Source organism: Phoenix dactylifera, chromosome 2 (assembly GCF_051530095.1).
Source record: "Phoenix dactylifera cultivar Ajwa chromosome 2, Ajwa_hap1_PhDact_Kaust_v1.1, whole genome shotgun sequence".
NCBI classification, from domain to species: Eukaryota; Viridiplantae; Streptophyta; class Magnoliopsida; order Arecales; family Arecaceae; genus Phoenix; species Phoenix dactylifera.
This window is the reverse complement of record NC_143191.1, coordinates 46,049,293-46,071,449: the sequence shown is the minus strand read 5'-3', so window position 1 is coordinate 46,071,449 and position 22,157 is coordinate 46,049,293. Positions and strand designations below refer to the sequence as shown.

The following is a 22,157-nucleotide window of genomic DNA, read 5'->3' as shown; positions in this document are numbered from 1 at the left end:
TAGATTTTTTTTCTTCAAAATAAGTACGAGAAGAAACGTGGCAGAATAAAAGAGCCCGCCCCATAATTGTAACTAAGACCAGCCACCGGTTTCTGTACCACCACAGCTTGTCCCTCTCATCTCAAGTAGCATCAGCAGGATCACCTAGCCCTCCTAACGCAGATAGAGCTCGCCATGAAACCCACATACAAATTCCTATATTCCTTGATTGGAATTTCAATAGCCACACAAAGAGGTGGTTCGCATTGAATCACGAAACAGGTGCAATCCAGATACACGGTAGTGAATTCAAACTGCAGCAGTTCCGAGCCAAGCACATACTCCAGTACATTCCAAACAAGACAGTACAAAGGGAAGGGGAAAAAAAAAGAAATCAATGGGCATAAGTTAGCGCCTACTTGATATACTGAAGGAGCTAACCTTCATCGGGGTTGCAACCACCAATGGTGCCTCTGGAGAGTCGCTCAATGCAAACTTCTCATGCATGAAGCAGCTGTCCACGATGGATTCATCTTTGGGGACAATCTTGTAGCAGTAGCAGCTTTTCAATCCTTCCTGGTTCTGGTAGCACCCGTGATTGCTGTTCTTCACTTGCTGGAAGTTCCAGATGACACTGAATTTGCCAACAGTTGCAACCAGATGCCTTTCCTGCTTACCATTTTCAGTGACCTGGAAGGTTGCTCATAATTAACAAAAATATTCAACCAAATCAGACTGAAGATATTGCTTCAAACCCGGTTGAATAAGTTTACAAATTTACACTGATTATATTAACAAAAAGAAAGAAATTAATAGCTCAAGAATATCAAAAAAGTTTGGAGCAATATATGAAGGCCAGGCAGAAGGCCAAAGCAAAAAACTTGAGATGAATAAAATTACCATCACCTCATTTTTTTTGGGAGAAAAGATTATTATGTTTTCAATGCAATCAAGAATATGTAAAGATTGCTATGATTTCAATGCAGGCAAGAATATGTAATATATTAAGTTCCAAATCAGAACTAGAACATGGGCAACTTTTTCCTTCTGTTTCAACATCAGTTTTCAAATGAGGATCACTGTGTATGACAGACGTACTGGTTGATCAACGTAATCCTCTGGAACAATTCCTCTCTAACCAGCCATCAACATGGTTCGGTCTGATCCACAACAGCTCATCCAACATCATATGGAAAAACCCAAAACACCGTCGAGTTAGCATCCAATGCATCCATAAAGTAGAAGGTCAATATATTAAAGGAGTTTTGTTATGTTATCAGAATCTTATTTAAACATTATCCAGCCTTGATTCTCATGATAGTCAGACCTTAGAAACATCTCATCTTCTTTTAATCTTTATTGTTAGCAAGGCATCTAAGCTTATGATTGGTAGCTTCAACTCTGTAACTTTGTGAGAGTTTCAGTCAATCACCAATACTTGAAAAACAATGAAAAGTTGAAAACCCAGTCTCAATGCTTCAAACAACCAAATAAACCCATCAAATCTTGCTGATCATGTTACTACTCCCATGAAATGATTTAAGTATTTCAAATCCTTACTTCATGAGACTCTCAGAAACTCCATATTTCATGTTATCATCTCTTCAATGATGACATTCAGAACTGGAACGCATTTAAGGCCTTTGATGGCCAATGCACATTTCAGAACTAAGCAAAGGATATCATTCTCCCCCTGCAACCACCCCCCTCCTTCCAACAATATATATCAATATATCTATATCTATCTATCCATATATATATATACACACACACACACAGAGACAGACAGAGAGAGAGATGACTATTAGAGTGCCTAAATTTTAAGATGTACAACATTAAAGCTTGTTTCAAAATCAAAGGTCACGCGACAATCAGATGTGAATAGGAAGAGAGGAAGCAGAAGACAGAATCAAGAAAGGATGCTGGCCAAGTACACCATGGTAGTCATCTAATCATGTGCACGTTGCATAAATGACTGAATCCATATGTCATGAGGCTCCCGCCACTACAAAGCCAAAGGATAGTTGTACGCAGCTTTACAGCCGCGTGCTAAGAGGCTGTTTTCATATTTCAAACCCATCACATCCAAGTCAAAATAAAGCAATCTTACTACTGTGCAACATTTTTGTACATGATACCAATGTTACTAAATACAACCGTGGTTCATTTTGCAGCCTAGAAGATCACGATACATGCCTACTTTTGCATGTGCATCCAACATACCCAACACTAACTACTTTGGAAAATACTCAAAGTATTCTAGACCTCTTAATTAAATTAGTCAAAATACTAGTTCCTTCTGTGACAGAATTAGGACCTAAAAACTCTAAAACAAATTTTAAACTTGTAAAAAAAATACCATTTACGTTTTCCTTCTAACCCAATTTCTAATATTACTAATAACAAAACAAACTCCTCAACCGATTGCCTAACCTCTCATTTATGTTTGGCTCCAGTCTGAACCTTCTGGGTGTCTGACTCTTGATATACCATACCAGGATTGGAGCTATAAGTCATTTCACAGATAACTCAACCTCCAGCTGCTTGTCTCATCTATTTCTTTCTGCCTCGGCAAATAATGAACCCTATTCTGTGATATATTCAAATCAAGGCATTAATATTGGTTACAGCAACAGGTTGAAAAAGTTGTAACAATTAGATTATGAATCTCTACAAATTACATTTCATATCATAACCAACAAAGCATATCCCATCTATTTGGCACAGCATTAGAAATCCTTCTTTTCCATTGACATATGTCACAGGCTAAATCCTGATTAACTTAGAGTCAAATCTTTAATCAAAAATTTCCATTCAGAATCCAGTTCCTGTTTCATAAATTTCCTGTCAAACATAGGCCCCACTCTCTCCAAAGCCTCTTATATTGTACTACATCAAAAACTGACATTCGGGGTTCCTAAGATCAGAACTCCTTAAACTTTTCAGGCATATAGAAGTCCCTCACTTTGGAATCTAACATGGTAACAAAAGTATGATCTAATACAGTTTTCCATTGTTTTGTCCTCTTTCTAATCAACTACTTAAGCTTCCTAAGATATATACATTCATGAACTACCTCTACTAAATTTACCATATATCCATCTTAATGTTGTCATTTTAACTACACTCACTTCACATGGTCTCACCCTCTTTATTGCTCAAAATTTCAATCCAAACTGGTTCAACGTTTGTCATTTCAGAATGTACATATCCTCTTTGCTGCTGGATGAATATGCTAGGTTGTCAACTCACTGTTGAAGCAGCCTATAAACTTTTCAAGCCTGTCGGTACAATATTGTAAGCCAATGGAACTGGATCATAATTGCAAAGTGTAATGTCATATTGGTATAAAGCTGTCACCTCAAAAAAAAAACACATTGGGCAGAGTGCCTAACGTAGAGTTGCTCACCATGATTGTGTGGAGTCATCTGAAAATGAATGCATCCTTCTCCACTATCTATTCACCAAACAAGTGCTGACTAAATTTGGGATCAAAGCATGTAGTAACAAATAATCTAGAGAATATGATGGACTGCATAGCATATGAAATGTTTCAGAAAAGGAAAAACATTCAAACATTAGCATACGTGCAAGTGGTATTTTCAGTACGAGCAGCCAGAGGACCAGACAAAGCTTACGAGGAAGATGAGTGTCTACCTATGCAAAACTAGAAACTAAAGACAAGTTAGAAGAAATTACAGACAAAAAATGTAAATTAAGGAAACAATTTCACATTTATTTGAGAAACAATCTTTATTTTAGCATGGCATGTCAACTAGCAAATATACAAAACTTTTTTAGTTACGAAATAATATTAATGGATAATTTAATAGAGCATTTAATAACACGCAGTTAAAAATAAACAACTAATCAAGAATTAGTGAAACTTATAAGTTCCGTTAAAGGTCTTTGGGCACCAAGAGAGAGGAGTGGTCATAACCCAAACCCCTAACATGCCTAATACTAGAGCTGATCATGGGCCAGGCTTGGGCACAGAAAATATCAAATTTTAAATAGGCCAAACCTGAAGCCCGATTAAAAATAAATAGAGTTTAGGGCCAAGGCCCGGCCCATGATAAGCTCTACCTAGTACACTGACCTGCATGTAGTCCAACCAGATAGTCCTGAGCCCCCCTAGGCCTCTGTGGGCTCCTACAGAAGCTGCTAGGCAGTTGACCCACATAAAGCATCCATCTAAATTTTGGGCCTTAAAAGGACAACTGGAGGATTGCTTAAAACCAGCACCTACAATAGCTGTAACTAGTTTGTTTTTAAGAAAAGAATTAATGAATTGGTCATAAGGGAGCCAGACGAGGAGGCTCTAGCATACTGTGAACACCTACTCTACTGGGTTATATTTCTTCACAAATAGTGTTTCATAGCTAGATAGCAGGCCTGGCTGGAAGAAGCACTTTAATTTGTGATAATTCTGAACAGCCTCTCATTACACAAAGTCTTCCTGTATATAGGAGTCCTACATAGTGGTGGCTGTGGAGGCTAACAATCTCAGAAAAGTTTGACTTCTAAGAGCTATTATAATAGTAGACTACTAATTCAGAATGTGGTACTTTAGTGATGTGCTCTAAGTTTTAATGAATGCAACCTGATTTGAGTCTTTCATACAAGCATCCTCCCATAAATTGGATGTGAAATGTCACAGCCAACGACCAAGCTTCTGGTTCATTATGCTCCAGGGGAACTAAATGGTGTAGTTGGTCAGATATCCCAAATGGTGTGCAAAACTAGATAATTTTGCAAGCAAAGGTTGCTTGTCTTGAGGACTCTGCTAAGTGGTTGCAGAATGTGGGAGTACGGGCTCTATAAGTTCTCCCTGTAGTCTTTTTAGACTTCCTATCCATACAAATAAATAAAGAAATGTAACAATCACGTATAACTACAAAGCACATCCCAGCTGCACACATTGGTTTGTAGCTCTGCTAGAATCAATTCATCTACCTTCCAAGAATTATAATCAACAAATCCAACATATTGGTTATACTCACTATAAAAGATAATCTCAACTTCCATACATGAAGTAGGTAAAAATAACAAAAGATGCATCATGCTACCATGTAAAAACTTGCTTAACAACCCAAAATCTGAAGAACGAACAAAACAACAATATTCATGTCATGGAAATCCCATTGTTTTTAACAAGAAAAAAAACCTTGTAACAATTGTATCAATTAAATTCAACGTAAATTACAACAAACAGAAAAGTGAATGGCACATACTTCTTCCATTCTTTCTGAGCCCTTTAAAGTTAATTACTACATCTACTACCCCTTCTTAGTTGCAACAATGCAAAGAACATCAACAAGAAAGGAAACAAACTACCAAATAGTTCTAAGTTCCTGCAAATAATTCTAAGCTCGTCCAGTTTTCTCAATCATGACCTACCACTAGACTTGGGCATCGGGCCGTGCCGGGCCGGCCCGGCCCAGGCCCACCGGGCCCGAGGTCTAAACGGGCCGTGCCTGGCCCGGCCCGCTTATGAAGCGGGCCGTGCCGGGCACAGCCCGTTCAGCACAGAACGGAAGCCCGGCCCGGCCCCAGGCCCGTCTATTGGCGGGCCGGGCCGGGCACGGCACGAGAGGGGGGAGAAAAATAGCCGTTTCCAACGGCTATTTTGGGAAATTTCCAAATTTGCCCCTCCCAACAGTCCAAAAACGGCTAAATTGAGGGGTATTTTGGGAAAAAAAAAATTTTGGCTTCTATAAATAGCCCTTTCCTCCCTCATTTTCACCACACCAAACCAACTATTCTCTCCTTCTCTACTACTATTATTTCTCTCTTCTAAAGTGCTCTTCTAGCAATTTAATTTTTAGTTTGCATTTAGCAAGTGTTCAAGTGCTACACAAGAGGAGGTTCCTGTTGAGAAGAGAAGGTCACTCCTGTTGAGAGCACAAGAGGAAGCTCAGAATCTCGGCTCTGCCTCTGCCCTCCGACCCTCTACTCAATTCCTCCTTGTGGTTAGTTTTTATTTTTTGAATTTATCAATTTAGATATGTCATCTTTTGAGGAAAGTCAGTTTGGCATTCCTCCTGTTTCTGAGGAAGAAGAAACTAATCCCCAACCCCATGTTCCTAGTTCCTCTAGAACTAGTGAACCGAGTGAAGATCAAACCTCTTCTCGTAAGAGGACTAGTGCTGTATGGAATGAATTTGATAGAGTTATGGTTGATGGAGTCTGGAAAGCTAAATGTAAAAAATGTGCCAAACTTTATAGTTGTAGTAGTAGTGGGAGAACAGGGCATTTAAAAAGACATCAAGAGAGTCATAGGATGCATGATTCTCATGCTCAAACTCAAAGTACCCTTAATATACAAGGGGGATTACTTGTAGGTAATTTTGCATATAATCATGAAAATCAAAGAAAAGCACTTGTAAAATGGATAGTTAAGGATGAATTACCTTTTAGTTTATGTGAATCTTTTAATTTTGAAGAATATGTTCAATTAAACCTACAACCTGCTTACAAAAGAACTAGTAGGCGTACATTTAGAAGAGTAGCTATGACTAACTTTTTAGCAATGAGACATAGTTTAATTGAAACACTTTCTACTTTAAATGTAAAAATTTCATTAACTTCTGATATTTGGTCAACATCTGTAGGTAGTAATTGTTTTATTGCCATTACTGCTCATTATATTGATAATGATTGGCAATTAAATAAACGTATTCTTGCTTTTCGTGCTTTTGATTTTTCACATTCTGGGCAACAAATTTCAAATGTCATTTATCAAACTGCATGTTCATATAATATTAATGATAAAATTATGTCTATTACTTTTGATAATGCATCTAATAATAATTCTGCTGTTGCATTATTAAAAGACTCATTGCATCCCATGTTAGATGGAAATTTATTGCATATTAGATGTGCATGTCATATCTTAAATCTTTCTGTTCAAGCTGGCATGGGCATGATTCAAGATGTGATTTCAAAAATTAGAAATGCAGTTTCTTTTATTCATGCTTCAAGATCAAGACTTCAAGAATTTAAGGAACTATGTATAAATCATAGTAAACGTTTTAAAAAATTTAAACTTGATGTAATTACTCGTTGGAACTCAACATATAGCATGATACATGATGCATACCCATATAAAAACTTATTAAGTGCATATATTAATGATCGTGGATTAGGCTTTACATTGACTGAAACTGATTGGAATAAAGAAAAAATTTTGGAAGATTTTTTGCTTAGTTTTTATAATGCTACCAATGTTCTTTCTGGTATTTATTATCCAACTTCATGTTCATTTTTACAACAAGCATATATAATTAGTCAAAAATTTGCAGAACATAAATATGATGATGTTTTAATGCCTATTATTGACCTAATGGAATCTAAATGGAATGAGTATTGGGACAAGATATGTCCTATGCATAACTTAGCTGCTGTATTTGATCCTAGAGTTAAATTAAATGGCGTGCTAATTTTACTTGATGCATACTGTGAAAATATGAATCAAGATCCTGAACCTGCTAAAAATGAGGTAAAACAACTTCTTTATGATATTTATGCTATATATGATGAAAAAATTCGTGGATCTAGATTTTCCGTACAAACCTCTATTTCTTCTTCTAGTAGTTCTCGTTCGTCATCTATTTTTTCATTCATTGCACAGAGAAAACACACACATGCTTCAAGTTTATCTTCATCTTCTTCATCTTTAAGTAGTGAACTAGAATTTTATTTACGAAATGATCTTCAGTCTGCATATGATGAAAATCAAATAGAGAATCTAGATGTATTAACTTGGTGGAAGAGTGTTAAAAATCAATATCCTGTTATGTCTGCAATTGCACGCGATATTTTAGCTGTGCCGATGTCCACGGTAGCATCGAAATCCGCTTTTAGTGTAGGTCGGCGTGTTCTTGACGAAAAGAGAAGTAGGATGACGGGCGAAACGGTGGAGATGCTTCTCTGCTTCAAAGATTGGTTGGATGCTGAGGCAAGACTTCAAGATAAAGGTGGACATAATACAACATCCTCTGATGATGATGATACAAACACTACTGAAGAGTGAATACTGATTCACTGAATTACTGATGATTAGTAAGATTTCTTAATTTTTTATAATTATACATTTTTATTGTATTCTGGAGGTCAGACCAAGGTCCAAACCTCGGCCCTTTCTTATTGTATTCTGGAGGTCAGACCAAGGTCCAAACCTCCCTTCATGTACCATTTTGATTTAAATTAATAAACTGGTAGGGGTCTATGCCAAACCTCCCACCATTAAGGTGGCTTTATATTAATAAATTCTTAGTTTTCAATATTTATTAATTTATTAAAAAATTTATGAAGCATTAATTTTTATGGAGACGGGCCGTGCCTGGCCCGGCCCAGGCCCGGACCGGGCCAGGCCCGCGGGCCGTGCCGTGCTTGGCCCGCGGGCCAAGAGAGGGCCGTGCCGGCCCAGGCCCGAAGCGGGCCGTGCCGGGCTCGGCCCGCGGGCCAGAAACCCGTGACCCAGCACGGCCTCCTTAAATGGGCCGTGCCAGGCACGGCCCGGTACTGTAGCTAGCAGGCCGTGCCGGGCACGGCCCGCTTCGTGCCGGGCCGTGCCGGGCCGTGGGCGGCCCGGCCCAGTGCCCAACTCTACCTACCACCAACAAGTGTAAACAGTTATCATTCTGGAAACTGCTATTTTCCACTATTCAACAATCACGTGATAAAATCTGGAGCATATAAGTGTCAAGTCTCTCGACCACATGACACATGTAAAGCATTCTTCTAAAACTGCTACAACCCATAACTCAAGTCAAAGGCATTTATAACAATGATAGTAGTAATTATTTTTCATGTCGCTTTATTAAGGATGGAAAACCACAAAATTTCTTCATCATAGTCAAGTATAATCTCTTCCTCATAGAATTCCCTTCAACACCTTTAGCATCTTCTTAATATCAAACCATTATTATGATTTACCAGCTTCAAAACACACATCACTGAGTCTAGATTAGACATGATCACGAATACTGTCTTTCAAATTATCCATATATCTTCAGCATCTATCTCCCTCTAAATGATGGCAATGTAAAATACATTTAGACTATCAACTTTTATTCCTTATATTATTCCACTAAAAGAAAAAAAAAGACCACCAAACCCCGACTCTGTGAAATCTGACCATGCACTACCATTCTTAGTGCAGCTACAAAGTGCCAAATTACAGGTCACACCCTGAATCTTATTGAAAGCATTATTATGTCCATATCATAATACAAAGAGTGCTCCAGTTTTTCGCCTTCTGCTAATGAAAAGTAAAAAAAAATCTGCATGCATATTTGTATAATCATAAATACAATCTAAATCACCAAACTCTCTCACCCTAAGCACCGTGTCAATGAATTATTAAATATTAAGGAAGACCAATGATACCAACGAACTTAGAATTTCATATGATACCTTAAGAAAGCAAAGCAAAGACATGCAAGATAGGCCAAAGCAAAACTTTTAGGGCATTTTTGGGCTGAAAACAATCCTAGACCATATTAAACTTGAAGACATAATGAGTCTTTACCTAAGTTGCAGTCTTTGAGATGTCAAACTCACTCATCAATTGACTAGTTCAATAATCAAGAGTCAAGACCGTTCTTCTTTGCTTGATACATCAGTCCTTTTCCATTTAGTAGCATGATGATCTTGTGGTCTTCATACCAACTGAATCTACTTTAGTCAGTTTATCCTCACAAACCTAGGTTTGGCTCATAAATTCAGGAGCCAGAACTACTTACCATTCACATTGTACTTGCTTTGGGTGCTAGATAAATCCATCAATCTCGGTCTTAGATTTTCTGCTTCATGAAATTTCAAGACTATCATACATAATTTGCTTGTAATTTTGCATCAACTTTCAAACACATTATTTCTTCCAACATCGTTTCGAGATCCTTAACTAAGATATTTATTTCGCCATGTTTAGCCTCTTTTAGTGTTCATACATCATCTTTATTTTGTTTTTATGGAGAGTTTGCATCATTTGTCCATGTCTTTGCATTGCTGCTCCATTTTTCTTGCAAAATAACCTCTTAGTTAACACAGTTCAATTTGTAGCCAACCTACTTCATCAACCTCATCAACTTGCAATATCCAAACCACCATTACATGATATTAATTGGTATCCTAACATTAATAATATCCAAACCACCATTATATAACTTCACTCATTCATTCATGATAATTTCGGCTGCCTTCAAACCTAGATCATAATGTGACTTTGGAGCCCTGTGTCACCTATCAGGTAACCAATCATTCTTCATGCAGCTATTTCCAAATAATTTTAGAAAAAATTACAGCAACACCCCTTCAACTTTTCGCGATTTGCACTTACACCCCAAAACTTCTATTTTTTTCAATTAGACCCCAATACTTAGTGTTTCATTGCAATGCGGCCCAGTAGTCTATATGAGCTCTAACATCATTAACAACATGTGTGAAATGATTAAATTACCCTGAAGGAGATTCTAAGTTATTAAATATTTTTCCAATGTATTAAATTATTTTCATTGACTCGGCTCTCTCTCTTCTCCATTATTTTGCTCTTTCTCTCTCTTTTCTCTCTATCTCTCACAATCTCTGGAAGCCATACTTGAGGCCCTGTCGAATCAGTCAATATTTTCATTGACTCAGCTCTCTCTCTTCTCCATTATTTTGCTCTTTCTCTCTCGTTTCTCTCTATCTCTCACAATCTCTGGAAGCCATACTTGAGGCCCCGTCGAATCAATCAAAGCATGCTGGCTTCTTTCAGAGCTTAGTGAGGACTGGTTTGGATGTGGAGGAGGGGTTTGATCCTTCGCTGGCCTTTGATCCCTTGTTGCTGATGTGGTAAAACCATTGGGAGGCACAAAGGTGCCCCGTCTTTTCCCCTCTTTCTCTCCATTTGAATCTTTTCCATGAGGCTTTTTTTCTGCTAGGTTTCAATAGTTCCAGTTGATTGTCTCTTTTTCGTTCGTGAAGGAAAGTTGGTTGCTTGATATCTCGACTTGCATTAAACAGGCACTATCTTTCAACAGACAAAATTTCTATATGGAAACAAGTTCACTCCAGAGGAAATGCAAGACAGGAAGCACATGATTCAAAACAACCTATACAAATATCTCAGTACATTACTTGAGGGTCAAGAGCGATTTGAGGATGAGTCTTGAGAGGAGAAAAAAAAATCTTGTTCTGCATGCAGAGAAATCCATCCAAGGGGGAAGAAGAGTTGAGGAAAGTCGCAAATGCATATACTGGATCAATCAAAGGTTGTAACATTTTTTCTGATTGGCTGCTGCAAATTATGGCTATGGGAGATCTAGGTGTCAATTACCCTGCTGCACCGTGTGAGTATGCCCGTGTAGTGGAGGAGGTTTGGAAAGATCCTGCTATTCAAGAGACAAACAAGAGAGGAAGCGAAATACATCTTCTTACTGATGTTGCAAGCTACTTCTTAGACCAGGCTATTGAAATATCTAACAATGAGTATCAAGCTACTGAGAAGGACATCCTATATGCTAAAGGAGTCACCCAGTGCAATCGCTTGCTTTTGTCGAGTTCTCTCTGGATGGCTGGAATCCAATGTTTGAGCTGTACAGTGAGAAGTTTGATCATCCTCCTCCCTTAATGAAGTATGATTGTCTCTCTGAAATGAGATGATATGAAGGATGATAATGTTTTTGGAATCCTTGATGTGTCATTTTAAAGCACTGATGCAAGCTCTTGTCCATACCATAGGCAAATATGATATGCTTTATTCTTTCTATTGGTGGGGTTAATTCAACAGCCTAGTGATCCAGGAGCTAACCCATATCTCAGAAGCCCAGATTCATAACTGGGGTTTAACCTTTTTATGTCTGACATGGAATGGGTACCATGTAATGGTGGGGTAACGTATGGTAATAGGGAAATGCTGTAATTTATCAAATGAGGGTGTATAATTGGCTGACTGGTTGCTGTAATTAGTGCATGACGTCCATTGAGGTATAATTACAGCGTTTGCATTGCTTCAAAAAAGATATCCCGACTTGCTTTTTTTGGTTGCAAACTAGAACTTCCTGTTTAAGTTATTGATTACTGGTCTTTTTTTCTTTTCTTATTTCGTAGAAAGCATTCTCAGATTGGATTTTTCAGAGCAAGGTTTATTTCATGATGATTCTGGTCTTTTTTTGGGATGTGGGGGAGATATGGGGTGTCTTTTTCTCCAAGAATCTATGGCTTGTGACATGATAGGCATTGGAAAATATGGAATGGGCTTCTGTATCCTTGTGACCATAACTCTTCAATGTGTCTGTGGTTCGTTCACCCTTGAAGACAACTACTTGATTGATTGTGGGTCTCCAAATAGCACAACCATCAGCGACAGAATTTTTGATTTACCCAGCCCTCCTCTTTCCCGATCCAAATGCATGGCTGGCACTTCATCCGCCTCCATTTCTTCCCATTTGTGTATCAAAGCTACAACCTTACAGCTTCATCTGCCTCCATTTCTTCTTCTTCTTCAACCCTTTTTTGTGTTGCCTAGCTTTTACAACCCCTCATTCATGAAATACATCCTAAACATCATATCAACTCATCACTTTAGAATTTCTTTTGATTTCTAATCCAATCATCTACATGCAAACTCTTGGTTTATGATCCACATGGAATTGGAAAAGGTGGAGGTGATAAATGGTGATGCAGCAACTTATACAGTTATATATCTTTTGTTGTACAAATATGTTAAGTATGCTGCATTGGTTTCTGTCTGTAACCTTCTTCATGGAACTTCTATATACACAACCATTAACTAAAGTTCCTGCCCATAGGATAAAGATCCTTTCCAAATGTATTTAGTTGGCTTCATGCCTTGATATGAATAGCAATCACTCAGATACTAACTTTTTAGTTTGAGAAGCTACTAGAAAACCAACTAGTCTGCTACATTGTACAAGAGGACCTTCATGTTGAAACAGCCAAGGTCATTTATTACAACAACCTTAATCATCAGTTAGTTGTTTTTTCTTTCCTTAGCCAAATTTCATTTCTATGCAAATAATAATGATAATAATAATAATAATAAATTCATAAAAATGTTTGCCTACAGCAACATTGATGAAATCAAAATGATGATATATGAACATATAGATGGATGTATATGTATAATGATGTAAAACAAGAAAAAAAAATTGAAGTTAGGTCATCAATAGCTTTTTTCCAGCATTACTTCTAAAATGACATTTGATGCTTATCACATATTCATCTTCCCCCTCAAGTAATGATTAAAAAAGGGAGAAAGCTATTCCATGATCTTGTTCATATAAAGTTCATTTAGGAAAAATCCTTTTTTTTTTGGTACAACGGCGGCTCACGCTCGACAAGTGTGAATGCAGCAAGCAAAATCAGAAAATAAAATACTACATAGACCCTCTGGCAAAGATGCGTGATCCACCCAGACAAAAACACCCGAGTGGTGAGCCGCAAATGAGGCTACCCAGTCGGCGGCTCCGTTCGCCTCCCCAAAAGTCTGCAAATATCACGAACCATCGGCCTCTCCTCCATGGCACGTCTCCGACCCCAGATCCACGCGATCACCGAAGCCGAGTCTCCCTCGAGGAGGATGCGATCTTCCCCAGCACCCCCCGGGCATAGGACAACCCCTCCCGAGCAGCTCTATGCTCGGCACACGCAACAGACAAGCAGTCCCACCGCCGCCACCAGACAAGCAGTGTGGTCTCTGATGGTGAATCCCGCACCTCCGCAACTGCCGTCCTCGCCCACAATGCCATCGAAGTTCATCTTGAGGAAGCTAGGGGATGGGTGCACCCAAGAGACATGCACGGTCCTAGACACTGCAAAAGCAGAATGAGAGCCCCAGATGTTCCTAGCCAACCCAACAACTGAAGCCCCAGTGGAGCTACTGATCTCCGCCGCGTGCAATAATGCTCTAGTCGCTACCACCCTTGGATGAGAGCGACCATCCTCAAATACCCCGGCATTCCGGTCCAGCCAGCAATGGTAGGCCAGGTAGGCAGCATTGGTCTCCCTCTCTTCAAGCTCGGGTCTCCGCACCGACGCCTTCAAGAAGCATAGAAACTCTTCAATGGTCGTCCACCCCCTCCACTGGTCGGCCTTGGCACACTCCCAAATCTGCCTGGCCCTCAGGCACTCAATAAAGGTATGGTAAATGGACTCCTCCTTCTCCAGACACACCACACAGACTATCGGGATCCTCACCTCCCGCCGCACTAACATGCCTCTAGTCGGCAAACATCCTCAGGCCACCTTCCAGAGGAACAAGGCAATGTGGGGGGTGCACACGCATCCTCCAGATCCATCCACCATAATCTGCCGTGTCGGAGGCCGCTTAACTACCTTAGATATGTCACCGGTACGCACCACCGACCTTCCGATCCTGCTCCAAACTCTCCTATCCGCTGACTCCCCCTCAGGGATCGATAGGGACAGAACTTGCTCCGCGAGCTGCTCTCCAAACAGATGCCTGATGAGGGCCTCATCCCACCTGCGCTCCTCCTGAACAAACAAATCGCACACTCTGCATCCAACCATCCAACCATAGTCGATCAAAATGGACCAGTCTTGCAATAGATCCTCAGATAACCACCTGTCCTCCAGTATGCTAATCGTCATCGCTGATGTCACCACCGAGGCGCAAACACATATCTCTTGCCAGATAAAGGAATTGCCTCGCCCAGTATGGAAGACTGACGGAGAAGATGGATCCTCGTTCTTCGCCCTCAACAGGGACCCCCAGAGGCTCTCCAACTCCAGAAGGAACCTGGCTACTATCCTAGTCGCAAGAACCTCCCTGCGCTGAAACAGTGAATGAACTCCAAACCACCCCTGCTGGTCGGCTGACAAACCATCGCCTAGGCCAGAAGATGCTCAAGGCCCACTCTCTATTTGGATGGGCTGTGGGCCCGTTTCAGTAGGCCAGCCCCGCTGCCGGCTTGTGCTGGGCCTGCCTCCCTCTTTCCATGGTGGGCCTGGCCCCAGCCCACAGCTGGAGGCCCCTCAGCCCTAGCCTTTGCGCGCCCCAAGCCTAGCTGGATGTGGGCCTGGGTACCCGTTGGGAGGGCTAGACCCAGCGCCGACTCAGTCTGAGTTGCGGTCACCCCCTTCGCTCCTGTCGCCGAGTCACTAGGCCCGGCGTCCTCCGGCGAGGTACGTCGGGCGATCTTTTTTGGCTTCTGCCAGCCCCTTGACTCCGACGAAGATGTGGGTTCACTCAGTTCCCCCTCGGCCGGATTCGGCCTTGGATGTGGAGGAACCATTCCCCGTGTCGACTCATCAGGGAGCACGGTCGTCTTCCTCGCCAAGCCCTTGGCACCATCGGTCCTCTGCTGGCACACTCAAGCAGTGGACATCCACGGGCCGTAGACCGCCCGGCCTCCCAGATCTGTGTCCGTACCCTCCGTCACCCCCGATTTTGCACCCAAGCACTGCGCCGCCTCCGGATCCACTGCCACCTCCGTCTCCACCCCCTGGAGTTGAAAGCTGCAATCGTCGACTAGGTGTCCGATCTGGGCACATCAGTAATAGAAACCTGGCAGATCCTCGTAAACGAAGTCCTACCAATACCTCGTTTGCCCCTCTTGGACGAACGGACCTGGGACCAACAATTGAAGCAAGTCAACCTCCACTTTCACCCGAGCATACCCAATCCGCCGTCGTTCACTGGAAACGCCGTCAAGCTCCAAGGGTTGTCTTGTCGTCGCCGCTACCTCCAACGGGGACTCTCTATCCCAGCACTCCAGTGGAACGCCGGGCAACCGTATCCAGATTACTGTCCGGCTAACGGTATGGGATCCCGGGATGAAGCCAAGCTGCCATTTCTCCAACGCAAGCATCTGGCCCACGACCAGCCATGGGCCAGCCGCCAGCACCGCCTCCCTGTCCTCACCAGACTTGAAGCACAACGTCATAAGGCCCCCCGCCATGGGCAAGACTTCAATCATCTCTTTCAACTTGCCCGGTTCCTGAGGTCACGCACCATCAGCTCTGGCGGTACATGCCGGCCCAAACTCCTAGCAATCGCAGCTGTCTCCGCCCACATGCTCCTCGCTCGCTCCACTCGGTCTGCCGGCAGCACCACCACATGGGGGAACCGACATTAGAATTTTTGCGTTTGAGCTTTTGCACCTAGGCACTGCGCCGCCTCCGGATCCACTGCCACCTCTGGCTCCACCCCGTGGAGTTGAAAGCTGCAATCGTCGGCTAGGTGCCCGATCCAGGCACATCGGTAACAAAGGCCTGGCAGGTCCTCGTAGACGAAGTCCTCTCAGTACCTCGTTTGCCCCCTTTGGACGAACGTACCTGGGACCAACAGTTGAAGCGAGTCAACCTCCACTTTCACCCGAGCATACCCGATCCACTGCCATTCACTGGAGACACTGTCAAGCTCCAAGGGTCGTCCTGTCGCCGCCACTACCTCCAACAGGGACTCTTTATCCCAGCACTCCAGCGAATCGCCGGGCAGCCGTATCTAGATCACTGTCCGGCTAACGGTATGGGATCCCGGGATGAAGCCAGGCTGCCATTTCTCCAACGCAAGCATCTGGCCCGCGACCAGCCACAGGCTAGCTGCCAGCACCGCCTCCCTATCCTCGCCAGACTTGAAGCACAACGTCATAAGGCTCCCCGCCATGGGCAAGACTTCAATCGTCTCTTTCAGCTTGCCCCGATTCTTAAGGTCACGCGCCACCAGCTCTAGCGGTACGCGCCGGCCCAAACTCCTAGCAATCGTAGCCGTCTCCGCCCACATGCTCCTCGCTCGCTCCATTCGGTCCGTCAGCAGCACCACCACATGGGGGAACCGGCATTAGAGTGCCGCTAGTTCCGCCTTCATGGGTCGATGGATGACCTCCTACAGTCATCCCGGGATCCCCCGCTCTACATCGGGCCATAAGGGTTTGGGCTTGGCCACCCCCGGAGCCGGTATCTCCTGTCGTTTCCCGCTGGATCCCACCGCCGAGCTGGTACAAGGAGCTGCCATCGGCACCCACCAGGTGTTCGATACCTGGCCCGCTCTCCGCACGAGTTTTGATAAATACAGTATTCCTTCTGTCAAGCATATTTAGATTCTCAAGGACTTCTCCCTCCAATTTTCCCTAGGACTTGTTTAATCAGGCACAAATATCCAAAGACAACTTGAAGAAGATGAGAAAAAAAAATCGTTGGCATGGATTAAGTGGAGATTGTTGCTTTTACAGTGTACGAGTAAAAATGAGGGGAAAAACTTTCTAGTTCAATCATTCAATGACAACCATGCAGTTCAAAATGACTATTACAACCAATGTATTTAAAATATCTAACATCAGTTTAAAGATACATTCAGTCCATGGATATGGGGTTGAAATAACGATAATATACATTGTTCTGTACCGGCTTGAAATTGGTTAACAGGTTCCAAGCATTGGTATAGGCTTTAAATAATAACTATTTTTCACTGGAGATGCTTGCTGTATCACCAAAAATATATAAACAAAAATCATTACAAGTAACCAAAAGAACTTCTAGACAGAATTACATATGCAGATGAAGATGCAGAAAAATCACAAAGCATGTACTATAGCACCATATTTATCTCCTGGAAAGGCATGTCAACAACATACAAAAGTGGGAGTGATCTAGACTTAGTTATATTTCCTAAATAAGGTGCATCAAAAACGATACAAACTACAACCTCTCAAGCAAGACAATGTCTTAATGAGCTAGAAAATCGACAAAAAAAACACAGAGGAAACAAAAAAGAAAAGAGAAGGTATTGACATGAACAGGTTAAAAAACCTCTCCTCCTTGTATTAATTTGAACTACAGTAGGCTGAAAATACATCTTTGGTTCCACAATTGAACAAACTCCACAATAAAAAGAAAAATGCAGCTTTCTGTAGTTTCTAAATGTGTCATTCACACCATGAGTAATAAATGGCTTAAAAGTAGAACATGCCATAATTATGAGATAGAACATTAAAATTATAGATCTCTATCAAACTATATTTGCAGATCCTCAGTGCATCACTGTGAAATGTCAAAATGTTTTTATCTGTCTATAGCTTGTTTAAGCTTTTCATCGCCCAAGATTGAAGTAAATTTCAGAGCCTGCCAAGCTGGATCTACTTTCCTCATGTTATATATGCATATCTCTTTCTCTCATTAAATAATTCATGCGAACACAGATTCAGTTTCCCTATCAAGAGTTCGCAGCAATATTTCTGATTTTAGAATCAAGATTAAAATGTTAACTGTTGCACAGTGTGTTAATGGCATGCAGTAAATGACCATAACATAACAGTAAATGAAGTAAACTACAACCTGAAGAAAGCCATCCTGATGTCGTACTTTAGTAGCATGGCATTCTGAATATCAGAAGTACTAATTTAGAAAGAAAGGTAACAAAACTCAAGCTAATTAGCAGCAAAACTAAAAGTGGCTTTCTAGATGTGCATTATATGTGTGAAGAAAAGGAAGTCCAAACTTACCCAGGAGAACTGTCCCCCATGGAACCTATTGTTCTTGCCAGCCAAATGTGAATCCAATGGAGTGAGCTTCAACAACCTCGGAGCTGCTATCCTGTTCCCCATTCTTCCACTAAAACCAGTCTTCTCCTTCCCATTTTTGTCCTTGAAAAGAGTGCATATAAGGATCAAGTACGTGTCAGTTGTGCCCAGTATCCACTTCCCATCATAAGTAACATCCACGTGAGTGATTGGTGACCCAAGCCCTGGGAATGCAGTCTTTGCCATCCTCATTGAGCTCTTTGAGTACAACCTAATCTTCCCATCAAGAGACCCCACCACAATGGACCCATCTCCAGTCGTCGCAAAACACTGGAAATTCGTACCCCTAGAGAACTGGTGCCCCTGTGTCCACTGCAGCACCGGCGACTCCATTGAATTGGCTATATTCTGGACCATCCCTCTTCGGTCCCTCATATCCCACCTGCAAAGCCTGTTATCATCCAACCCCAAGAATGTCGACTCTGAAGGGTCCAGCTGTGATCCCTTGCTATCGTTTGTAATGTCTCTCATGGTAATATCAGTCCCATCCTTCTCAAATCTCCACTCTGTCACCACCTTCCCGGTCTCAATATCTAGCTGATGAGCGCCAGTAGCATGGGGCTTCCCTTGCTGTCCTGGGCTCATCAACAGCATACTGGTCTCCGCCCTCATTAAAAGTCCCTTCTTGGGAGTAGAATATCCACCATCCCTACTCCCATTATTAAAAAGCTTCACCGAGACCCCCTTCCCATGAACTCCATGGCTAAAATTCCTGACTACCTGAATCCCGGAGTTGCTGACCAGGAAGCTGTTGTCGAGAGCCCCGAGCGCAAGGCTCTGTATCCCACCCTCACTGGCCTCCTCCTCAAACTCTTCCAAAAGGTTTTGCCTCGCCCGGGCCGGCATGCCCCGGTCCGCTCTCTTCTCGACGCTCTCCTCCGCATCCTCCCAGATGGCGTCATCGGCCGCCTCTGGCCGTGCCCACGCCATGAAGTCATTCCCAAAAACCCTATTCTTGTTTTCATCTGTCGCCTCAAAGCCATAGGCGTTCTCAAAGAGGCAATTCTGGTACTCGTTCTGGAATTCCCGGTAGCCCTCCGGCGTGGAGAACTTGAGAGCCCAGACCCCATCGGCGACGAAATCGGCGCGCCGTTGTTCGGGGAACGACTTGAGCTGTAGCTCCGGACCCACCTTGGCCCGGACCTTGGATCCAATCTTCAAGAACCAGGCAGACGACGTGATCTCGTCGGCAGCAGCGTCGGGGCGGGAGGGTTTGAAGAAGGAGAAGGAGGCGAGCTTCTCGGAGGTGATCCACCGGGCGTTGGGGGAGTTGCCGCCGATGTGGAGGTAGAGCTTGACGGATTTCTTCGCGCTAGGGTTCTGGGCGGAAGCTGTCGAGGGCTTGGAGTACTTGAGCTTGAGGGATTTGAGCTTCTCGTCAACCTCGTCGAGGGAGGTCGGCGTTAGGGTTTTTCCGCGGCTCCGCTCCGCCGATGAAGGCGGGTGTTGTTCTTCTTGCTTGTATTCTTCTTCTTCTTCTTCTTGCTCGTCTTCTTCTTCTTCCTCGGCCTCGGTCTCGGTGTCGGAGAGCTCCAAACCCTCGCGGCTGTGAGCGCCGCCCATGGCAAATTGAGGAGAGAGAGGAGGAAAGAAAGGGGTTGAGAAAAAGGGAAGAGGTGGTGGCGGAGGAGTCGGGATCGGCGGCGGTGGCGGACGAAGCGAAGCCGAGGGAGGGAATGAGAACGAAGGGCGATTTGAATTTCGAAGGGGCGGAGAATCGAATGGGTGTCTGAGTGGGCGAGCGGGGCTCGAGGGTGGAAAGGAGCTAACATGACACCGCCGGTCCGCGTGGACCTGGCGCTTATATATCTTTCGAGGCTTGTTTGATAATACTGCGCGTGTGAAAACTTTACGCCGGGCTTTAGAATGAAGGTCAGATGTCAAATTTTTTGATGTAAATTTTTTTAAAATAAAATTTTTATAAAAAATTATTTATTATTTAATAATTATATTTTTAAAATGGCGTGAAACTTTAATATATATTCGATAAATAAATTAAAAAAAGTACTTTTTGGTATAATAAAATGACTATAAAAAATATTGCATATTATTATATAACAGAACATAATAAAATATAATATATATTAATATATAAATATATAATATAGTATAATATTACTATAATGTAATATAATATTATTCTAATATAGTTAATATAATATTGTATACTATAGCATAATAATATAATATAATTTAATATTATTTAACATAACATATCAATATATTATGAAATAATATAATATTATATTATATTTATTGTATAATACAATATTTTGATATAAAATATTATAATTATAATAATTATTATATATTAATATGTTATTAATATAATATTTTTAGGAACTAATTTTTGAAAAAAAAATATAGCGGCACATAATCATACTTGCAAAAGTGAGATTTTATGATTCTTTTCTTTTTAATGCCTTTTTTTCAAAACAATGGATAAATAAATGGAGGAAAGAAATAATACTTTGAACACGTAGCAAAAGAGAAAGCCAAGGCTGATTAAGGTTTATTTTTTATTAGGGTTCCTACAGATTTTTTTTCTTCGTGCATTATGATATAAATGGATACTTTCTATAATTATATACTTTTATCATAGGTTTTTTGGTTTGAAAAAGAATATTTTATAAATCTAAAATAGCTTTCCGACGAATGCTAAAAGTACTTTTTTGAAGAAGCTCTATTTTGGAGCTACGTTTTCAGTTTTCTGGCAAAACTAAAATAGTTATCGATTTTTTTATCAAACACCCCTATTTCTCGATTTTGGAGATTAGAAAGTACTTTCTAGCCTAACGAAAGCTCTGTCAAATATGGCCTAAATCATTCTCTCTTTACACAGAGCTCCATGGATGTTGGATTCACGGGCCAGACAGCCGGCTCAAGCCGGAAGCCCTTTATGTGGCTCAAGATAAACGTTTAAATCCGTTGGATCGAACTAGGTTAGGAAATAAGTTTGTTTGATAATCAGTCTGGCTTTGATTTAGAAATTAAAGCTTGCCCAAGTCTGGCTTAGCTCGATTTTTTTTTATTTTTTATATTATTTATTTATATTTCATATGTGTGTATATTTAATTGATAATTATTGTTGACATGTGAGCTTAATAGGGTAATGATGGTGCGACATCCCAATATCACATGCACAAATGAGCCAACTAATAGATGCCAACAATGGAAGACCAAAGCTACAAGGAAGGCAAAAGGAACAAAATGCATTGAGAAAGATAAGGAAACATATTCAAATATGAAACTGTAAATAAAGCTTTCATTAATAACATAGAAGAATTACAAACTTAAACAACCGCTAAGACTACAATTACAAAAAGGTTTGGGAGGCAAAGGAGGCAACAATAGACACCACAAGAATCTGCAAGAAACCGATCCACTGTATTGTCCTCACCCACCCTTCTAACAATACCCAACAGGACACCCGTCCAAATCCTATTTAGGGGGTGTCTAAAGTATCAAGGAATATTGCAGTTTTCTGTCTCATCACTAGAAGTTCCGACATATGGAAAACACCCCAAAATAGAGGAAAAATGGATTTGCGGCGGCTGCTTATGATATCTAATTACAATGCATGTATATCTAATTTTAGTTAAAAAATTCAAATGGCCATGAAGTTCAAGG

The 22,157-nt window shown here is 41.5% G+C and overlaps 1 protein-coding gene across 1 annotated transcript; it reads right to left on the bottom strand.

Annotated features, from left to right (window-relative positions):
- Nucleotides 1–208: 208 nt before the first annotated feature.
- On the bottom strand, nucleotides 209–20,299 carry LOC103699412 (protein CYPRO4-like). Its single transcript, XM_008781437.6, has 2 exons — nucleotides 18,450–20,299; nucleotides 209–669 (listed from the first exon to the last, which is right to left on the bottom strand). Exons 1-2 carry the CDS (start codon nucleotides 20,088–20,090, stop codon nucleotides 388–390), a joined length of 1,923 nt encoding a protein of 640 aa, XP_008779659.2. The 5' UTR covers nucleotides 20,091–20,299; the 3' UTR covers nucleotides 209–387.
- Nucleotides 20,300–22,157: the final 1,858 nt, after the last annotated feature.